Below are 15973 nucleotides of genomic sequence, written 5' to 3' on the forward strand. Positions count from 1 at the left end.
TGGCTTATCCTCCAAGCAATCCTTCGTACGACCCACGACATAGCCAACACCGTGACAACAGCATACTTAGCGTAATATTTTTCTTTCCTCGAAACCGCCGAACCGCGAAAATCATGTTCCATGACGTCAGTCGCTTGATAACGCTACGCTTCGGGTAGCCTCGAAGAAAGCTCCGCATAGCGGTTGAAGAGAGTGGTGGTAACAGTAACCGATTGCAGGTTCGGGTGGCGTTGAACGGGTTGCAGTAGCTGCAGGGCCGGCACCGCGACGCCCGAGCGTCGTTGGCCTCCTGGTTGCGCGCGATTCGCGTGGCGCCTTCGCTCGATACCCGCTGCGGCAAAACCATCTGGTTCCGTTGGTAGCGCGTGGTGGGAGCAGCCTCTGTTTTATTTCTGTCTCGGTGTCCGTCTGCACCGGGGCCAACCAAGACGCAATCGTGCAGTTTTCGCGTCAAACCAACAGTTCGATTTTGTCCCGCGTTCCATCTGTACCGATTCTCCGTGTCCTGAGACATGGAGGACAGTTACACAGTACACAGGCGGCGCAAAGCAGCGGCCAGAAGGCGCGAGAAGACACCGGACCCTTCCTCGAGGAACCAACGATTGGTGGAAACTTCCGACGACGAGGAAGAGGCGAGACGCGCCAGGATGGAGCAGATGGCGGAGGATGCTGAGCGAGCCGAGTTGGAGGATCGGGAGAAAAGAAGCAAGGAGGAAGATTTGCAGCTGAAGGTCGAGGAAAGAAAGAAGAGGAGTCCAAGCAAGGTCAAGGACACTGATGGTAGAAAGGTGAGCGAAGAGAAGAAGAGTTCTGCTTCTCCTCAGAAAGAATCGCAAGCACGTGAGAGTGACGCTAAAGATGAGACCACTGCACAGTCGGTAAAGAAGGAATTGGCCAGCCAAGTGGATAACGGAAGTCCAACGAAGGAAGCGACCAAGAGTGGAGAAGTTGTTACGAAGTATCAGGATACTATACCGAGCTCAAAGGATATTGATGGTGATATAGATCAACCGATTGAACCGAGGAAGGTGGAAAGACGTTTGAAGAAGAAGTCGAGGGAAAGAATGGAGAGACACGGTCAGTCGACTGACTCTAGCGATATGGAGGAGATAGACAGGCATCCGAGAAGAACTAAATCGCCAGAAACAGGGAAATTTAGAATAAAGAAGAGTTCCTCGAAGAAAATTAGCAGTGGTGATTCTGAAGTTGGAGTAAAAGAGGCGATCGAGAAGCCCCCAAGGGAGAAGAAGTCCAGTAAACAGAAGCTTGAGGAAGACGATGAAGCGAAACCTGAAAGAAGACGTTCTAGAGTTCATAGTCAAACTGACGATACCGACGAAGATCGTAAAATGAAGAAAAGCGAATCTTTCCCTCGGCAGGCGGAAGAAGTCGCGATGAAGAGATCCTCCTCTGACATAAAGAAGCAGATAATTCCTTTGAGCAACGACAGTCTAATGAAAGATTTCGCTAGGGCCCAGGAGGAATACCTGAAGAGAGAGCAGAACATTCTCGATGCCGATATTCCGGACGTGTTCGAGGATGCTCAAGAAGAAAAGCCGCTAAGAAGAAGAAAATTCAGTACACCGCTCACAGAGACGGAACAAGAAGCCATCGAGAGATCTATCGAGAAGCTGAAAGAGTCTGAGAGAAGAAAAGGTTGGTTTTCTTGGCTGCCATTCTTTGGCAAGAAGAAGGAAGACAAAGAAGACGATGACCCAGAGAAGAAAGAAGACTACGAAGAACCAGAGAAAGTCAAACCACCAAAACAAAAAGAAGAACCAACAAAAGTTAAAACAGAAGACAAATTCTTAGAAGTAAAACTGGACCAACCGGCGAAAGTCACTTTCATGGACTTTTTAAGGGCGATGAAAGACGTGGTTGCAGAATTTAAGGCGTTCGTCGCGCAAAATCCTCGAGAAGCACGAATTATAAGAGGATTGAGAAATCGTTGCCTGTCAGAATTAATGTTGGTGATGATCTACTGTGGTTTGGGCGCGTTCATTTTCCGGTTCACCGAGGGTGCATTCGAGACGTTCTACAAATGCGGCGTGAAACGCGTGAAACGAGATTTCCTGGATAGTTTGTGGAACTACAGTCACAATCTGAGGGAAGACGACTGGAAGAGCATGGCTCGCCGGAAGTTAATGGAGTTTGAGGAGCAGTTGCACACTGCTCATGAAGCGGGTGTCCATACATACAGCGGGCAAAGAAGCTGGAGCTTTCTCAACGCTGTCGTGTACTGTCTGACAGTAATAACCACTATCGGTGAGAAAATCCGGATAGCTCTGGGATAAAAGGAAATATGGAAGGAAAATATAAAATCGATGTGCGACGATGTGAAGAGATATGGTTATCGCAAAAGCTCTTATAAGTTCTGTATTGATTTTCCTAACTGGCTGATGTAGTCGTACAGACGATGATTGTGGGTTGTATACTTGATTGTCAAAAGCTGAATGCGCAGGCGTTTCGTGCCAGCGGCCTAAATTTTTCAAGAATGATAGGTTCGTAGGGGACTTTGGGAATTTATTACGTTCTGGAAAGGAGTATCATGATTTTGAAACTTCTGAGAATTTGGTGCCATGGAGGGATACGTTGTTATTAAATATTAGTAATAGGATGGATATCTAACTAGAGATTTATGATTCAGATTTCGTGTTTAGATTAACAATGACTATGAAAGACGGTTTTTGGGGGTAGTTTGATATCACGAATTTTTAATCTAATTTCACAAAATATTTGATAGTAAAATTGGCAATTTACAGGGAAACGAAATTCAAATATTCATGATGCAATGAATTAAACAAAGTTATAATTCAGCTCTTGTGTTTAGTCTCTTAGAAATTACTAATCAGTAGAAATTTAGTTAATCTAATATGGAAAGCCGCGAATGGCTTCTAATTTACGTAATCTGTTTAATCTCATTTAATAAGACGACGATAATTAAAGCTGGAAATTATCTGTGAAATGAAATTCAAATATTGCTGATAAGTTGAATGTTTCATATTTTATATTTGGATTGTTAATAACCCTTAATTAGTAAAAACGTAATATTACAATATTGCTAACAGATTGAATATTAAATTAAATCTAACAAGCATATACAATAATTCATTTTTCAGAAATTTAATATTAAATTTATGTGATTTGCGAATATGCGTAACCATTTAATTTCATAGATCGATGTGATGAGCACAAGACCAGCAATTATCGACAAATCAAAATACAAATTACATCGGCTATCCGATCCATTCGAATTTAATAAACAGAAAATCAAATTTCATAATATTTCGTTTCATCGAAACAAACGATCCCAAAGTTCATGAGGAACAAATGGTTCCAAACAATAATCGTTTACATAAACGAGATACCTGAAAGGAAAGTTCTATTATCGAAGAATTCGACCACTTTATGAGCAAACGACCGCCAAATTGTACCACTAAAATTGCTAAACTTAGACCGAACACCACCGCGTATTTAGTATCTCTCAGGTTTATTTTTGTCCCATAGAAATATATGTATAGAGATGTGAACCTCGAGAGGTTCGACCCTCTTGAAAATTTTAATTCTCATTACCGAATATGAATCATGCGATTGCAGTCGTTACAGTGTCTCAACTTTACGGATCTGTCGCTCTATTTTAGGATACGGACATATTTCACCTAGTACCACCACCGGAAGAGCCATCACAATAGTTTACGCTATCTTCGGTATCCCGATGTTTCTGATAATATTAGCCGATTTTGGCAAATTATTCACGCGTGGTATCAAGTTCCTCTGGGCGTTCGTCCGAAGGGTGTATTATACCGGAAGTTGTCGCAAGGTTCGTCGAACCGTACCTGTTCAGGTAAGATCTCAAAATCATAGAGAACGATCGTCTTGTGACTTTTGGTTTCTATTCGTTTTATTTCTATCCTAAAAGGAAAAGCAATTTTCCACTCTTAACCGTTTGTTGCATTTTCTAATGTATCATCGCTAATCATAGAAAAAAAAAAGAATAAATTTTAACGAGACGGTTTAAATTGAAGTCAAATTCTGCAAGAAGTCAATACGCAGCATTATCGCAATAATCAAATAATCAATCACGGTACAGAAAGAGAAACGTTTGAAATTACGTGTTCTACCTTCTGACCTTGTATCTCGTGAGCTCACCAAGCTTATACCAAGCTTCCATAGACTGTAACATTGTGATTTCTAATTTCACTGATTAAGTCTTCGGTAAACAGGAAGTGATGAAAGGCGTGCAATTAGTTTACGACCTAGCAACGTTTAAGAGGCCCTCGCAGATTAATCCAGAGGATATCGAAGAAATACAAAAGCAGGCTCCGCAATCTCAAACGGTCCTCAACTTGGATGGAAACGTGCCTGACACACCAGGAACACCGGCGATGTCCGCGTTCGCCATCGACGACGAATTTAATCTACCAATCTCTGTTGCCATCTTCATTCTACTCGGTTACATTTTCATAGGCGCCACATTGTTCTGTTTATCGGAAGGATGGGGCTTCTTCGAGAGCTTCTACTTCGTTTTCATCTCCATGAGCACTATCGGCTTCGGCGATTACGTGCCAAAGGTGAAAATTCTTCGCATTTTTTTTTGTTTTTTTTTTGTTTCTACTTCGACGATATTTCAGTCGTCGTTTTTATATCTTGCATCACGCCCCGCTCGTTTCGCCTTCCCTAAACGACGAGATCGATTCGATTGACTGCTAGACCGATTCCAAGAGACACGTTCGATGGAACAGTTAACTTTCCTTTTGGCTCAAAGCTGGATACGCAGCGTTTAGTCATATCGTGTGAGAGAATTTTCAGAATTTTGTAAGCTGGGACAACGTTACGTAATCCTTGGATAGCGGTATAAATTTTGATTTAGGCAAAGTTAGTATTCGTTCCATTTCGTCGTATTGTTAGCTCAAGGAAATTTAGAAAAGAAACGGTAAGAATTTCTATTTAACGAAATTCGGAGAAAGGAAGGAACTTTGCAAATCCTAGCAGGCTTACTATTTTGCATCATTTGCCCTTATCTTTTTATTTATCTCAATAAGTGATTCGTTGAATTAAAAAATCTCAATCTTAGTTTAACCGAGAACAAATCTTCTATACGAAGACGAATTATTAATTTTTCTCTGTACAAACGAATAGAGGAAATTCGATATTACGGAGTATTACGAAGTACTATTATACAACGTGACTGAAATTTACCAGTTTTAATTTATTAAATTCGGAACGTGTCTCTTCGATGTACATTCGAATGATTTTCATTTGCGATTAGCGTTTGCTTTATATTTGACCGATGGAATGTACCCTTGTCCCCAAGATTCGTATTCAGTGAGCTATATAATTAACTTATTCTTTTGCTTGTCCCTTTCACGGTGGCGTTCAGACGGTAAGCTTTGAAAATCAAAAAGTTAATCAAGAAACAGACAAACAAACACAAATTCTAAAGAGAACTAATAACGCACATCACCGTATATACACACTATTTCGTACATGCTTTTCGCATAAATCTCACTTCGGCACAATTGCACGTGTTTTCTTAGTGAAAATTAAAACAAAAAAAAAATAGACCACCGATGATAGAATACACGCGCACACATTAACAAATTGATTGGTTGGTTGATCTAGCATCCCATATACATGATGTGTTCGATAATATACCTGGTGTTCGGCCTGGCCCTCACGTCTATGTGCATCAACGTCGTACAGGTACGAATTTTTCATGAATTATTTTCTAAAGAAATAAAAAATATAATCCGATCTAACCTGCGACAATCTAAATCTCATAGTCCAATGTAAATCACCAAATTTTCTAAATCTCTTATAATAGTATAATATCTCCATATCTCTATCATATATATCTCTAATAGTATAAAATCTCTTATAATATTTCCTGATCTAATGAAAATCTAGTAATCCAATCTAATCCATAGTATAATATAACAATGTGATATAAATAGTATAACATAATATACATATAATTTATATACAATAATTCAATTTAATTTTATATTTAATAATATATATGCATGTACATGTAAATAACCTGTAGCATAATAATCTAAATTTTCTAATCGAATATAAATTAAATAGAAGATCGACTTTTCCAAGCTTCCCTTTATAGCATGTAATAATTCCTAATCAAATAAAACTTTACTAATCTAGCGTACCTTCAATAACCACATAATCTAATTTAGAATATCGAAGAAACATTAATTTTTATTATACCGAACACATTCTACTCTATATTATTCCTACAACTATAACGCTCCATACTATCGCGCTTTTAACGCTTGATAATTAATCTGGTCAACAGGTGATGCTATCAGACTCATTCAAACAGGCGAGCCAGAAGATTGGAGCGACGATTGGCTTCGAGATTGCGGAAGAGGATCAATCAGTGAATCCAGCGGTTCCTCCGCCGGTCGAAGTGGCTGACGTTCACGCTACCATCAAGGAGTCGGACAGTGGTGAAAAGGTTGCACCAAAGGCCAAGCAAGAAGACGTCGACTTATAAATTTAAATTAGAACTTTCTACCAAAAACCAACAAAATCAAAAGGAACAAAAAAGAAAAAAAAAAAAAAAGAAATAGTCGAGTTATCCGATTGATCGCTGCGTTCGCACACCGAGCACCGATAACACGCGCGTTTTCGCCTTTAAAAGAATAAATCTTGTTCGTCCGGTCGCTTAAACAGGCAACGACGAGTCTCAATTCGACTCGGTTCAGTTACCAGTCGAGCAGAAACGAAATCGATAAAAAATACACGCATACGATAATTTACTTTGAAATTGGTGCTTTAATTTTCAACGATCGTTCACGATCATCGTCCCGGTCGATCATGGTACCTTGGACAGGGTGCACAATGACGTGACAAAATTTACTGCCAGACTGAATTTTTAACTTCGTATTTGAAGAGCGATATCTGAGAAAGCTTCAAATAATATCGGGATACGCAAACACCGTATAGTTTATCCACGATATCGCCTGGAACTATTTAAAATATGGTTCTTGAAATATAAGGTGGGAAATGTATTTGGCTGGAAAACTTTGCACGTCATTGTAGATCGCGTTTCTGGTCGCCGTAGAAACGGCTAATCGAAACTTTTATGCTCCGTATGGGACACACAGGAATGCTAAACGAGCAGCTTATTTGGCAAATCGGTTTAGTCCATGAAACAAAACACAGAGAAAATTGGTGAAATTATACATATAAAATAAGGATCGATCGAATGCTTTCATTTAAAAAATTTCAAAAATTTCTCAAATTCGAGTTAACCACTTTCAGGTCACTTTGATCGAACGGCTCAAGTCATAGGATCTACCAGTTACTAAGACTCTCACTGGCTGCACAGTAGTCGCTACAGAAAACGCACCTGATTACGAATTCCTTCGTGTCTGGTAGGAAGCCAACCTTGGAGCGTATTCTGAGAGCGAACGTTACGCTGACAACGCGATTAGAATGTGATCGATTTAGACATGGATAGAGAAACGCGGAGTATTATTCGATTCTTTTAACGAGGAATAATTGAAATTGGAATCTTAAAATTAACGAGTTCCGTGCCGTGTGGTTCATTCGACGACGAAACGATTCTTATGACAGAAGGTAGAATTTTTATCAGGGACTTAATAGTATATTTTTTCGCCTTTCAGAGTGTCAGAGATTCAGAGAAATTGCTACTTTTCTATGACTCGTTACTCTACCAACTAACTTTTGACTATGCTTTGAAATTAATGTATGAAGTAAAAAAAGAAAAGAAAGAAAAATGGAAATGATTAAAATACACGATAAAATTCTTTTAAGGAATAGAAGTTACTTCGAACATGGTTACATTCTGATTAATTCATTTTGATGAATGAAAAATGTAAGAATCTCGAGGAACTATTTAAAGAAATCTTATATCGGTAAGGCAGAAAATATGAAAGTTACCATCATCGATACGAATTACAGATGATATCGAGGACTGATTCACGCGACCAATTCTAGAAAGTGATAAGGATATCTTGTAATTTGTGACGATTTAAATGGATAGTACTCTAGTTTCCGTAGATGCGAAATTACAATAAAGAGAAGCTTACTTGCAATAAAGAAAAACATGATTACAAAGAATCGCCGCTTATTTTCTACGCGTAACTAGATATTCTACGATAAATTCTCTTTGCTTTAAAGCTTCACCGACAATTTTCACCCGGCACGGAACGTGTTGATATTTTCCAGAACTATGAGCGTTTAACCTCAAATTTTTTAATTTACAATCAAAATTCGTAGAAAATTTAAAATTTATCTCTTGCGGCTCGTGTCAGCTGTCGAACGTTGTTTTTATCGAGCGAACGACACTGCACACGAACGCGAACTAATCAATCCGCATAACATAAAAAAAGAAAATCTTATCGTTCCTCGCGATATAAACGGCTGATTGTCACAAGCGTAACGTAAGAAGGAGGATATCCGGTTGTTTTTAGTTCGATGATAAGAAAAGACGTATAGTAATTCTGCGATTGTTCGCAGACCAGACACAGCAGTTGCGATTTATTTGTCGTAGTCTATTGTCGACAATAAATACAACCCTGTACTTTGTATATTTTGTAGATTTGTCGTGTTGCTATCTTCTTTTTTCTTTTTTATGTTGTTTTTATATTACGTACATACGAGTATAATGAAGCTTTTGGACAGAGACGCCTGTACCGACTGAGTAGCTTTGAAACTTTCAGTCTCTGAGTTCTGTTCGAACGTTTCGTCCATATAAAGAACAAAATGTGTGATCTTATTGTTTAAACAATCCTCCAGTTGCATTCGTAAAACATTCAGTGAAGAGTGTGGAGATGTATATTTTTATTCGATGTTAATCTGAACAACGTTCTCCAATCTAAAGTACATTCGACGACTATAAAAATCAATAACTACGTAATAGGTAGATTTTAGTATAATGAAACGTTATATTGATACATTGAAATATTATATCTACATTTAAACTTGTTTAATTATTCAAATATTATTGTTGTAATTACTTCGCTTTTGAGTGTATTCAATAATCGTACATAAAACTATATTTATTCCTTTTTGTGCACAGCTTTTGATGGGAGTTTTCTTCAATTTTTGATAGATATATAACGTATTTAAATGTATTTAATTATTTGTTATAAACATTATCAAATATGAAAACTATTTTACCATGTTATGTTAAAAAAGAAAGGAAATTACCAATTGATAAGTTTGTCGGTAAAACAGTGATTCGTAGAACTTCTTTTCAATAATGAACGTTGAAATTTTTAATATTCATCACGTAATAAACCAAAATGACGCACTACTAAAAAATCGGTTGCAGAATGGCGAACGATGTTGTAGAAGGAGAGAAGAAGGTGTTTAACGATCGAACTGGGGGATTGAAATAAATTTTCGTCGCGGGAAGAGGAAAAAAACTTGTGCCTTTTTAAGAATGAACTGCGTTAGCTATTTACATTTTATCAGATACGATAAGAATTCCTGTAACGCGATTAAATTATAGAAACAGAGAAAAAGAGATATATAACGTATATACTCGTTGTTACTTAAGTGACAAAAATATACTTCCTTTTTCCAACGATTGAAAAGGAATAAAAGATATGACAGATCGCTTAATGTCTATACCATATGTCTTTGCAATTTTATTACACGTTATAAATACACGTAACAGAAATAAAAAGAAACGAAATAAGCGAGCAAATTGATTATGGGTAACGAGTACTTGTTATTATTAATATGATCATAATAATGACATCATTGTGAACTTTATTTACAAATAAATGTTTCAGATATTAGGATTCTTTCACCTTTATTTTAACCACTTTTCTTATACAGGCTGTTTCCTGCAACTAAGACGTACGCATCCCATGACTCACAGAAAAAAATTACTTTATTCATGATCGAAATTGAAATTAATTTTACTGTGAAATTATGATCACCATAATGGCGATAATATTTTGCAATTGCAATACGAATACTTCTACTTGGAACAAATTATTCATCTTAGAACAAAATTAGATGTAGAATTTAATATATTGCAAATTAAATGATAACTCTTTGAATTTCTGCACACGATACTTTACTCAGACTAGAACAAAACTATTTGATAAATGTTCTAACTACATTCAATTGCGATCGTAGCCAATTGGCTCGCATTATTTGTTGCATATATAATTCATAATTCTCTTACTTATAGTAATGCAATTAATAATTGTATATCAAACAATACGATTACCTATGTCTCACCACATGGAGGTACGGGAAAACACTATGTAGTTGAAATCACGCATTTCAAAAAATGATACATCTTGATACCACCCACAATTCAACAGCACAATGACGCTCCGCGCCAAAACTTCGCTTAATTGTCTCCCGATTAGCTGGAGCGGAATCGTTCCTGATTCGTTTAAAGTCGCGCGTAGAATTGAAATATTGTACGCTGGAAAACTTGTTTCAGTCAAGGATCTACGATAGTTTCAGAACGGATAACGTACATGAACGACATTGTATCGCTCGTCTACACCGATCACATCGCTGTCGCTCATGTGCATCGGGTTTTATGTGCGTAACCTATCACTGTTGTCAGCTGTCACTTACGCGTCGTGAGAAATTTACTTTCGATGGTTTAATAAGCGAAGATCTTTTCATAGCTATTGATTTTATCATCTTTGACGATCGAGTCAAATTTGAATATATCAGACGAATTGTTTGCACGGTCGTAACTGTGCTATTTATATTGATGTTATAGAATGAAAAATGGATTCGCATGTTCTGCATTTTTTCACTATAGTATAGTATTGTATATTTCACTAAAATTTACATTAACGGAGTATACATTAATGTTATTTATTCATATAATGAAAAAGGACTAATCTGATCCTGAAAAAAGATATTTATTAAAATTTTTCTATATTAACTGATGTATAAGGAACTTTAAAGATAAGATCTGTTTTGAGCTTTAACATAACATTTATATTAAAAGAAAATTATACAACATGGATTTAGTGTTCCCCAATATAATAAATAAGATAAAGAACCTTATGGTTTACAATTTATTACTAATGAAGCTAATCGATCTATATTACAATTTAGTTCTGACATAAAAATCTAAAAGATTATGCATTTACATGTGTTTTCTATATGTATGTATTTGTAATGATTATTAAGAGCACACATGGTCTTGACTTTTCTATATTAACTTTCTTCCAAAAACTACAATCATTAACTATATATATGATCATAACAATAACGAATGCTTCATTTTTGTTCAGAATTTGTAACTATACTACTTTGTCTATGAATAATGTGCATAGGCTAAATAAATTATAAATAATAATTTTAAAATGTGCAGGAGATCGAAAGCTTCATTTACTTCCATTCTCCATACCAATCGAGTGTCTTTATCTTAATATATATCTACGTTTGATCATAATTACATTTTTGTATTTGTTTTATTAATAATTTTACAGCAATGATTTATGTTACCTTAAAGAGCAATTATATACATTAATTCATGTTATAAATATAAGTTATTATACAATTATATCTATATGTTCAGTTATGTAGCAAATAGTATTTTGAGCAGTTTTTTTATTCAAGAAGAATGTAATACATTATGGAAGATGGTATTCCACTTTTATTAGATATCTTTTTGAATAAAAAACAAAATGAATAATTTTATGCATATGTAAAAACTTAACAATTTTTCATGACTTATAACATACCAATTAATAATAAACAGTTTTCATTGTGTTTGATGAATCGAAAACATTTTTTCCATGCAAGTGGAAGAATCAAGACCGTATGGTCTTCTTTGGCAGGTATTCTTCGCACACTTTAAACAAGATATTAAATTATACTATTAATTAGTATTGGTATTCTTGCGATTGTTACTTTCTATACTCATATATATGTAGATCTATTCTTTTACGTAATAATAACATGCATTAAATCTCCCGATTACGTTTAGAAAAAAATGAATTTACGCAAAATTTGATAGCTATACCAATTTTCTGTTTTAGAGTAATCGCATCGTTATAGTATACCGAATTATAACATTACAATCGAGCTAATCTGATGTAATACTGTCGTGGAAAGTTTTTCACATTGCTTGTCACTTATTAAATGAATTTGGTTACGCAGTACCACAGTTCCAGTACCAGTGGTTCCAGCAAAACAACAATCTGGCAGATTTACCAATTCTAATACATTACAATTACTCCTATAAATCATTTTATTTACACTTATGATTGGCTAGCGACAATATCGATAAAATCAGGTCATATGTGCACTATAGAGCGAAATAAACGTTATCGTTCATCTCTTTACATTCTCTTATACGTTGTATCTCCCGTTTGCAAGATGTACCTGGGCACTTAGTGAGTGATCTCTCGCTTATAATTACATAGTATTCGGTAACGTTTAAACACGATTAGAGTAACATCGCGGTGACATCGCTCGTACTTATTGTTGTATATTGCCTTATAGATATGAGGCACCTCTCATTACGTTACATCTGAAATTTATAAAAATAATATCCTGCTAATCTTCCCATTTCTTTTTTCCTCATAAAATTACCACATCGTTAACAATATCGCAAGTATAAACATCTTGAACTTTTATGTTACAAACGTACAAGTTTAAATATAGAATTATAAGTACCATTAATAATAATCGAACACATTCTTTATGAGTGCGTTTAACACGAGTGTCGCGATCATCTATGCCTACGCATTTGTTCGATATTCTCTTTTTTTTTCTTTTTTTTTTCTCTCTACAATCAGTACAATCTGTTGTATCAACGGCACATTATTTCCTTGTTCACTGTAATTGTAATTGTGATTAAATTAATCAGCGTTCTTCGTGGCCAACATTAATTCTCTTGCGACTACCAGTTTGTTTTTTTCAAAACGTTTCATCGTACCCTTTTTACTTTCATACACAGTTCCTATCGTTTTTTCTCATATCGCTACTTCATACGATTCAATACTAGATCGCAGACCACCTGCAAACCTTTTTGGTACGGGCTCTCGGCTAAAGATTGTGCAAGTTTCATCGCCTCGATGCAATGCTTCCGCGCCAAAAATTTCGTTTGGTCCAGGCCCTGCGACTTGTGCACCAGCTCGAACGCTTTCTCCACGTCTCCTGGCTCTTGAAATCGGCGCATGATCATCGCGTTCAATTCTGGATACTGTGACAGAAAAACGAAGGTGGTGTGTCAGAAATGAAAAGGTCAAATCGTAATATTAAAAAGCAAAAGAATATAGCAACTTATATTATGTTCAATTACGATTTATGAATTATTTATTGAACTACTATCTATAAATTTAAGTTTCACTCTGTACGAGTCGTATAATACGAAAGGAATTAAAGTAAGTCCTGATCCTAAAACATATTTACCAATTAATTTATATACTTTTCTAATTTTCTTACCCGTTCACAGGCGAAAAGAACTGGAGCAGTTGCAAGACCTAACTTCAAATCTGCTGCGGTAGGTTTGCCCATTGTTGACAAAGACGACACGAAATCCAAAAGATCGTCGACTAATTGAAATGCTAAACCGATGTTCCTACCGTATTGGAAGGCTAATTCGACCAACTGTTCATCACCACCAGCTAGCATAGTCACCTGTTCAAAATGTATTCATTAATGATATATTATTTGTTAAACTAATCGTATTTATATTCACATTAATTAATTATAAAACGTATTTAACAATTCGTAGACATAATTCTTCGTATTAAAAACTTCGACCTGTGCGAAAGGATTAAATATCAAGATCAACATGACAGTACATACCGCCTTCAAGGAATTAGCAACTAAGCTGGCTGTCTTGCGATACGTTTTCGTGAGGTAATGCGCGAATCTCTCGTTTTCCGTCTCCTTAGAGCCAAGCTGCATAAATTCACCCTGCACCAGGTCCGTCACGACCTGGAAAGCACCTGGACTTGTCAATACTTATCATCAGGGTTATATCAGGATCCTAGAGCATGTGAATACTCTTACGTATCCGTACAAATATTAACGTATTAATTAACAGCTCGTAAATAATAGATATTTCTTTACTAAAAGTTATTCCATCTATCGCATTAAATATTCTATAGTTAAAGATATTCATATTGTAGATATGGTTTGTGAACTTTACCTGACTGAGCGTGAGGGTGACATCGTCATTTTGCAGTTGAGCTATCATAATTGACGCGACTGCCAGAACATAATCTCCTGTCATGGTCACCTGAAAATCGAGCAACAAATAATGGAAACATACATTAAGATATTTTTTCAGAGGATAAGTTTGTTTAAGATTAAGTAAAATGAAATGATCCGATCTTTCTCGTGGAAAGTAATCCTGGCATTTTAATTGCTAAAATGCGTAGTCGCTCAATAAAGACAATTAACGAAGATAATATACTATGACTTGAAAACAAGATCTTCCCAAATAATATACTTTGATGTATATATATATATTTATCTATTTATAAATATCTAATTATACATTTATAAATATACAAATAAATATATTGTAAATTTAGGAAGATTTTTCAGATAATTTTATCGTTCAGTTTTCATTGTATTATTAGCGATAAATTGTGAGTCTTTCGTAGTTTGTAAAAGTTAAGAAAGATGAAACGGCTATGCACGATTAAAGAACGTGTTTCCTTTCACTGAATATATTTCGAAATAGAAGCAGACAAGTTAGATCTGGCAAATGTTCGATATCGAAGGATGACACGTGCGTTTGCTCTCGTAATAGTTCCCTCTCCCCTCTTAGTTTTATTTAAATAGCACATCAAAACGATTTACATTGATCGAGATACGTTTGCATATTAATTAACTTATCGTAATAAAGATCTTTCCACTTGTCTGGTTTTATACGAACAACTCGATGATCTTACTGGGTAATCGAGGCTCGGCAATGCGAGAGAAGGCCACTTTCTTTTGTTAGTCTTACACATAGACACAGTTTGGGCCTACGATTAAGGTAAAAGCGTATACAGAAAGCGTAAAATGAACGAATATAGTGGAAAACTTTTCAAACACGTCAGAAAGTGATTTTCATTATGGTTCTACTGAAAAAAGAAAGAAATAGATGTTCGCCTGAACGTTTTTTCGTCTAAATCACATATTGAGAAGAATATTAAAAAATAGAATATGCAAAATATTTCCTCAAAGTATAATTTATATAACATTGAATTTCCATTTATAGCATCATGTATGTTTTTTGCTTATTGTGTATTTTTTCATTCAAGATAGATATTAATAATTTTATAAATTTAATCCCCTTAATTTAGAGAGTGGCTCTTTATCCTCAAAATTTTCTGTATTCTTGATATATCTCGGACATAAAAAACACACGTTCTCAACTTAGGAATAAATTAGTAATCTTCCATTATTCTGGTATGGCATTAAAATTCAATAAAGCCAGATTTATAAAACGTTTGAAGTTGACGCTGATAACAACTTTAAAATTCTTCAGACTGTGTAGCTTTCTAGCATATTTAATACATAATTTCGCATCAGTCACAACGGCAAATAACCGATAATCGTTCAGAGAGCTAGTTAAAGAATGCTTATAAGGCAAAGCGTTAACTGTCTATTTTTGAAGAGAAATACTTTACGAAAATTGACACAACCTAAAGAGATTTCAATGCCTTCTAAGTATTTCCTATTGACTATTTATCTACGACTTGTTAACTATCGAGTTAGTACTCCAGCCCATTAGATCGAGCTTGGTGCAGTAACAAGATAAAAATGATCCTTTGACTAGCAAGAAACGGAAGAAATCTTACTATTGTTGTTAATTAGGCGTTAAAGAAGCTGTCGAACGCGGTTGGAATATCAGATACAGAGTGACGCCAGGAAACCAGAGAATAGCGTCTGCCGATGTTAAAAGCTATTGGAAATCAAAGGTTTCAAAGTATTGTAGCTCGGATACCACGGATATTCATCGGCGGTTTTCCTTGCTCACCACCGCGAT

At 35.8% G+C, this 15973-nt stretch overlaps 2 protein-coding genes and 1 long non-coding RNA gene across 6 annotated transcripts in view; 2 read left to right on the forward strand and 1 right to left on the reverse strand.

Moving 5' to 3' along the window:
- The first annotated feature begins 222 nt into the window (after positions 1 to 222).
- LOC100649975 lies at positions 223 to 9791 on the forward strand. 2 transcript variants are annotated; one of them, XM_012317282.3, is made up of 6 exons: positions 223 to 2265; positions 3642 to 3844; positions 4224 to 4571; positions 5381 to 5383; positions 5623 to 5703; positions 6311 to 9791. In XM_012317282.3, exons 1-6 carry the CDS (start codon positions 513 to 515, stop codon positions 6509 to 6511), a joined length of 2589 nt encoding a protein of 862 aa, XP_012172672.2. In that variant the 5' UTR covers positions 223 to 512; the 3' UTR covers positions 6512 to 9791. The 2 variants fall into 2 exon arrangements, with proteins under 2 accessions (XP_012172672.2, XP_003401454.2); XM_003401406.4 differs by lacking the exon at positions 5381 to 5383 and having other exon boundaries at positions 224 to 2265.
- Positions 9792 to 10569: 778 nt separating this feature from the next.
- LOC125386370 lies at positions 10570 to 14402 on the forward strand. 3 transcript variants are annotated; one of them, XR_007226440.1, is made up of 5 exons: positions 10570 to 10785; positions 12989 to 13205; positions 13439 to 13634; positions 13721 to 13987; positions 14121 to 14402. It is a non-coding gene; the product is annotated as an uncharacterized LOC125386370 (long non-coding RNA). The 3 variants fall into 3 exon arrangements; XR_007226439.1 differs by lacking the exon at positions 10570 to 10785 and adding an exon at positions 11688 to 11816; XR_007226438.1 differs by lacking the exons at positions 10570 to 10785; positions 12989 to 13205 and adding an exon at positions 13212 to 13367.
- Positions 10946 to 15973, reverse strand: part of LOC100649860 (all trans-polyprenyl-diphosphate synthase PDSS1) — a 53642-nt gene continuing 48614 nt past the window's right edge. The window contains exons 5-8 of the mRNA XM_003401405.4: positions 14141 to 14230; positions 13795 to 13926; positions 13429 to 13623; positions 10946 to 13186 (exon numbers count right to left, since the gene is read on the reverse strand). Of these exons, the coding sequence (XP_003401453.1) occupies positions 12965 to 13186; positions 13429 to 13623; positions 13795 to 13926; positions 14141 to 14230 (639 nt within the window). The 3' untranslated portion in view covers positions 10946 to 12964. The remainder of the gene's footprint in view (positions 13187 to 13428; positions 13624 to 13794; positions 13927 to 14140; positions 14231 to 15973) is intronic.

Source organism: Bombus terrestris, chromosome 15 (assembly GCF_910591885.1).
Source record: "Bombus terrestris chromosome 15, iyBomTerr1.2, whole genome shotgun sequence".
NCBI classification, from domain to species: domain Eukaryota; kingdom Metazoa; phylum Arthropoda; class Insecta; order Hymenoptera; family Apidae; genus Bombus; species Bombus terrestris.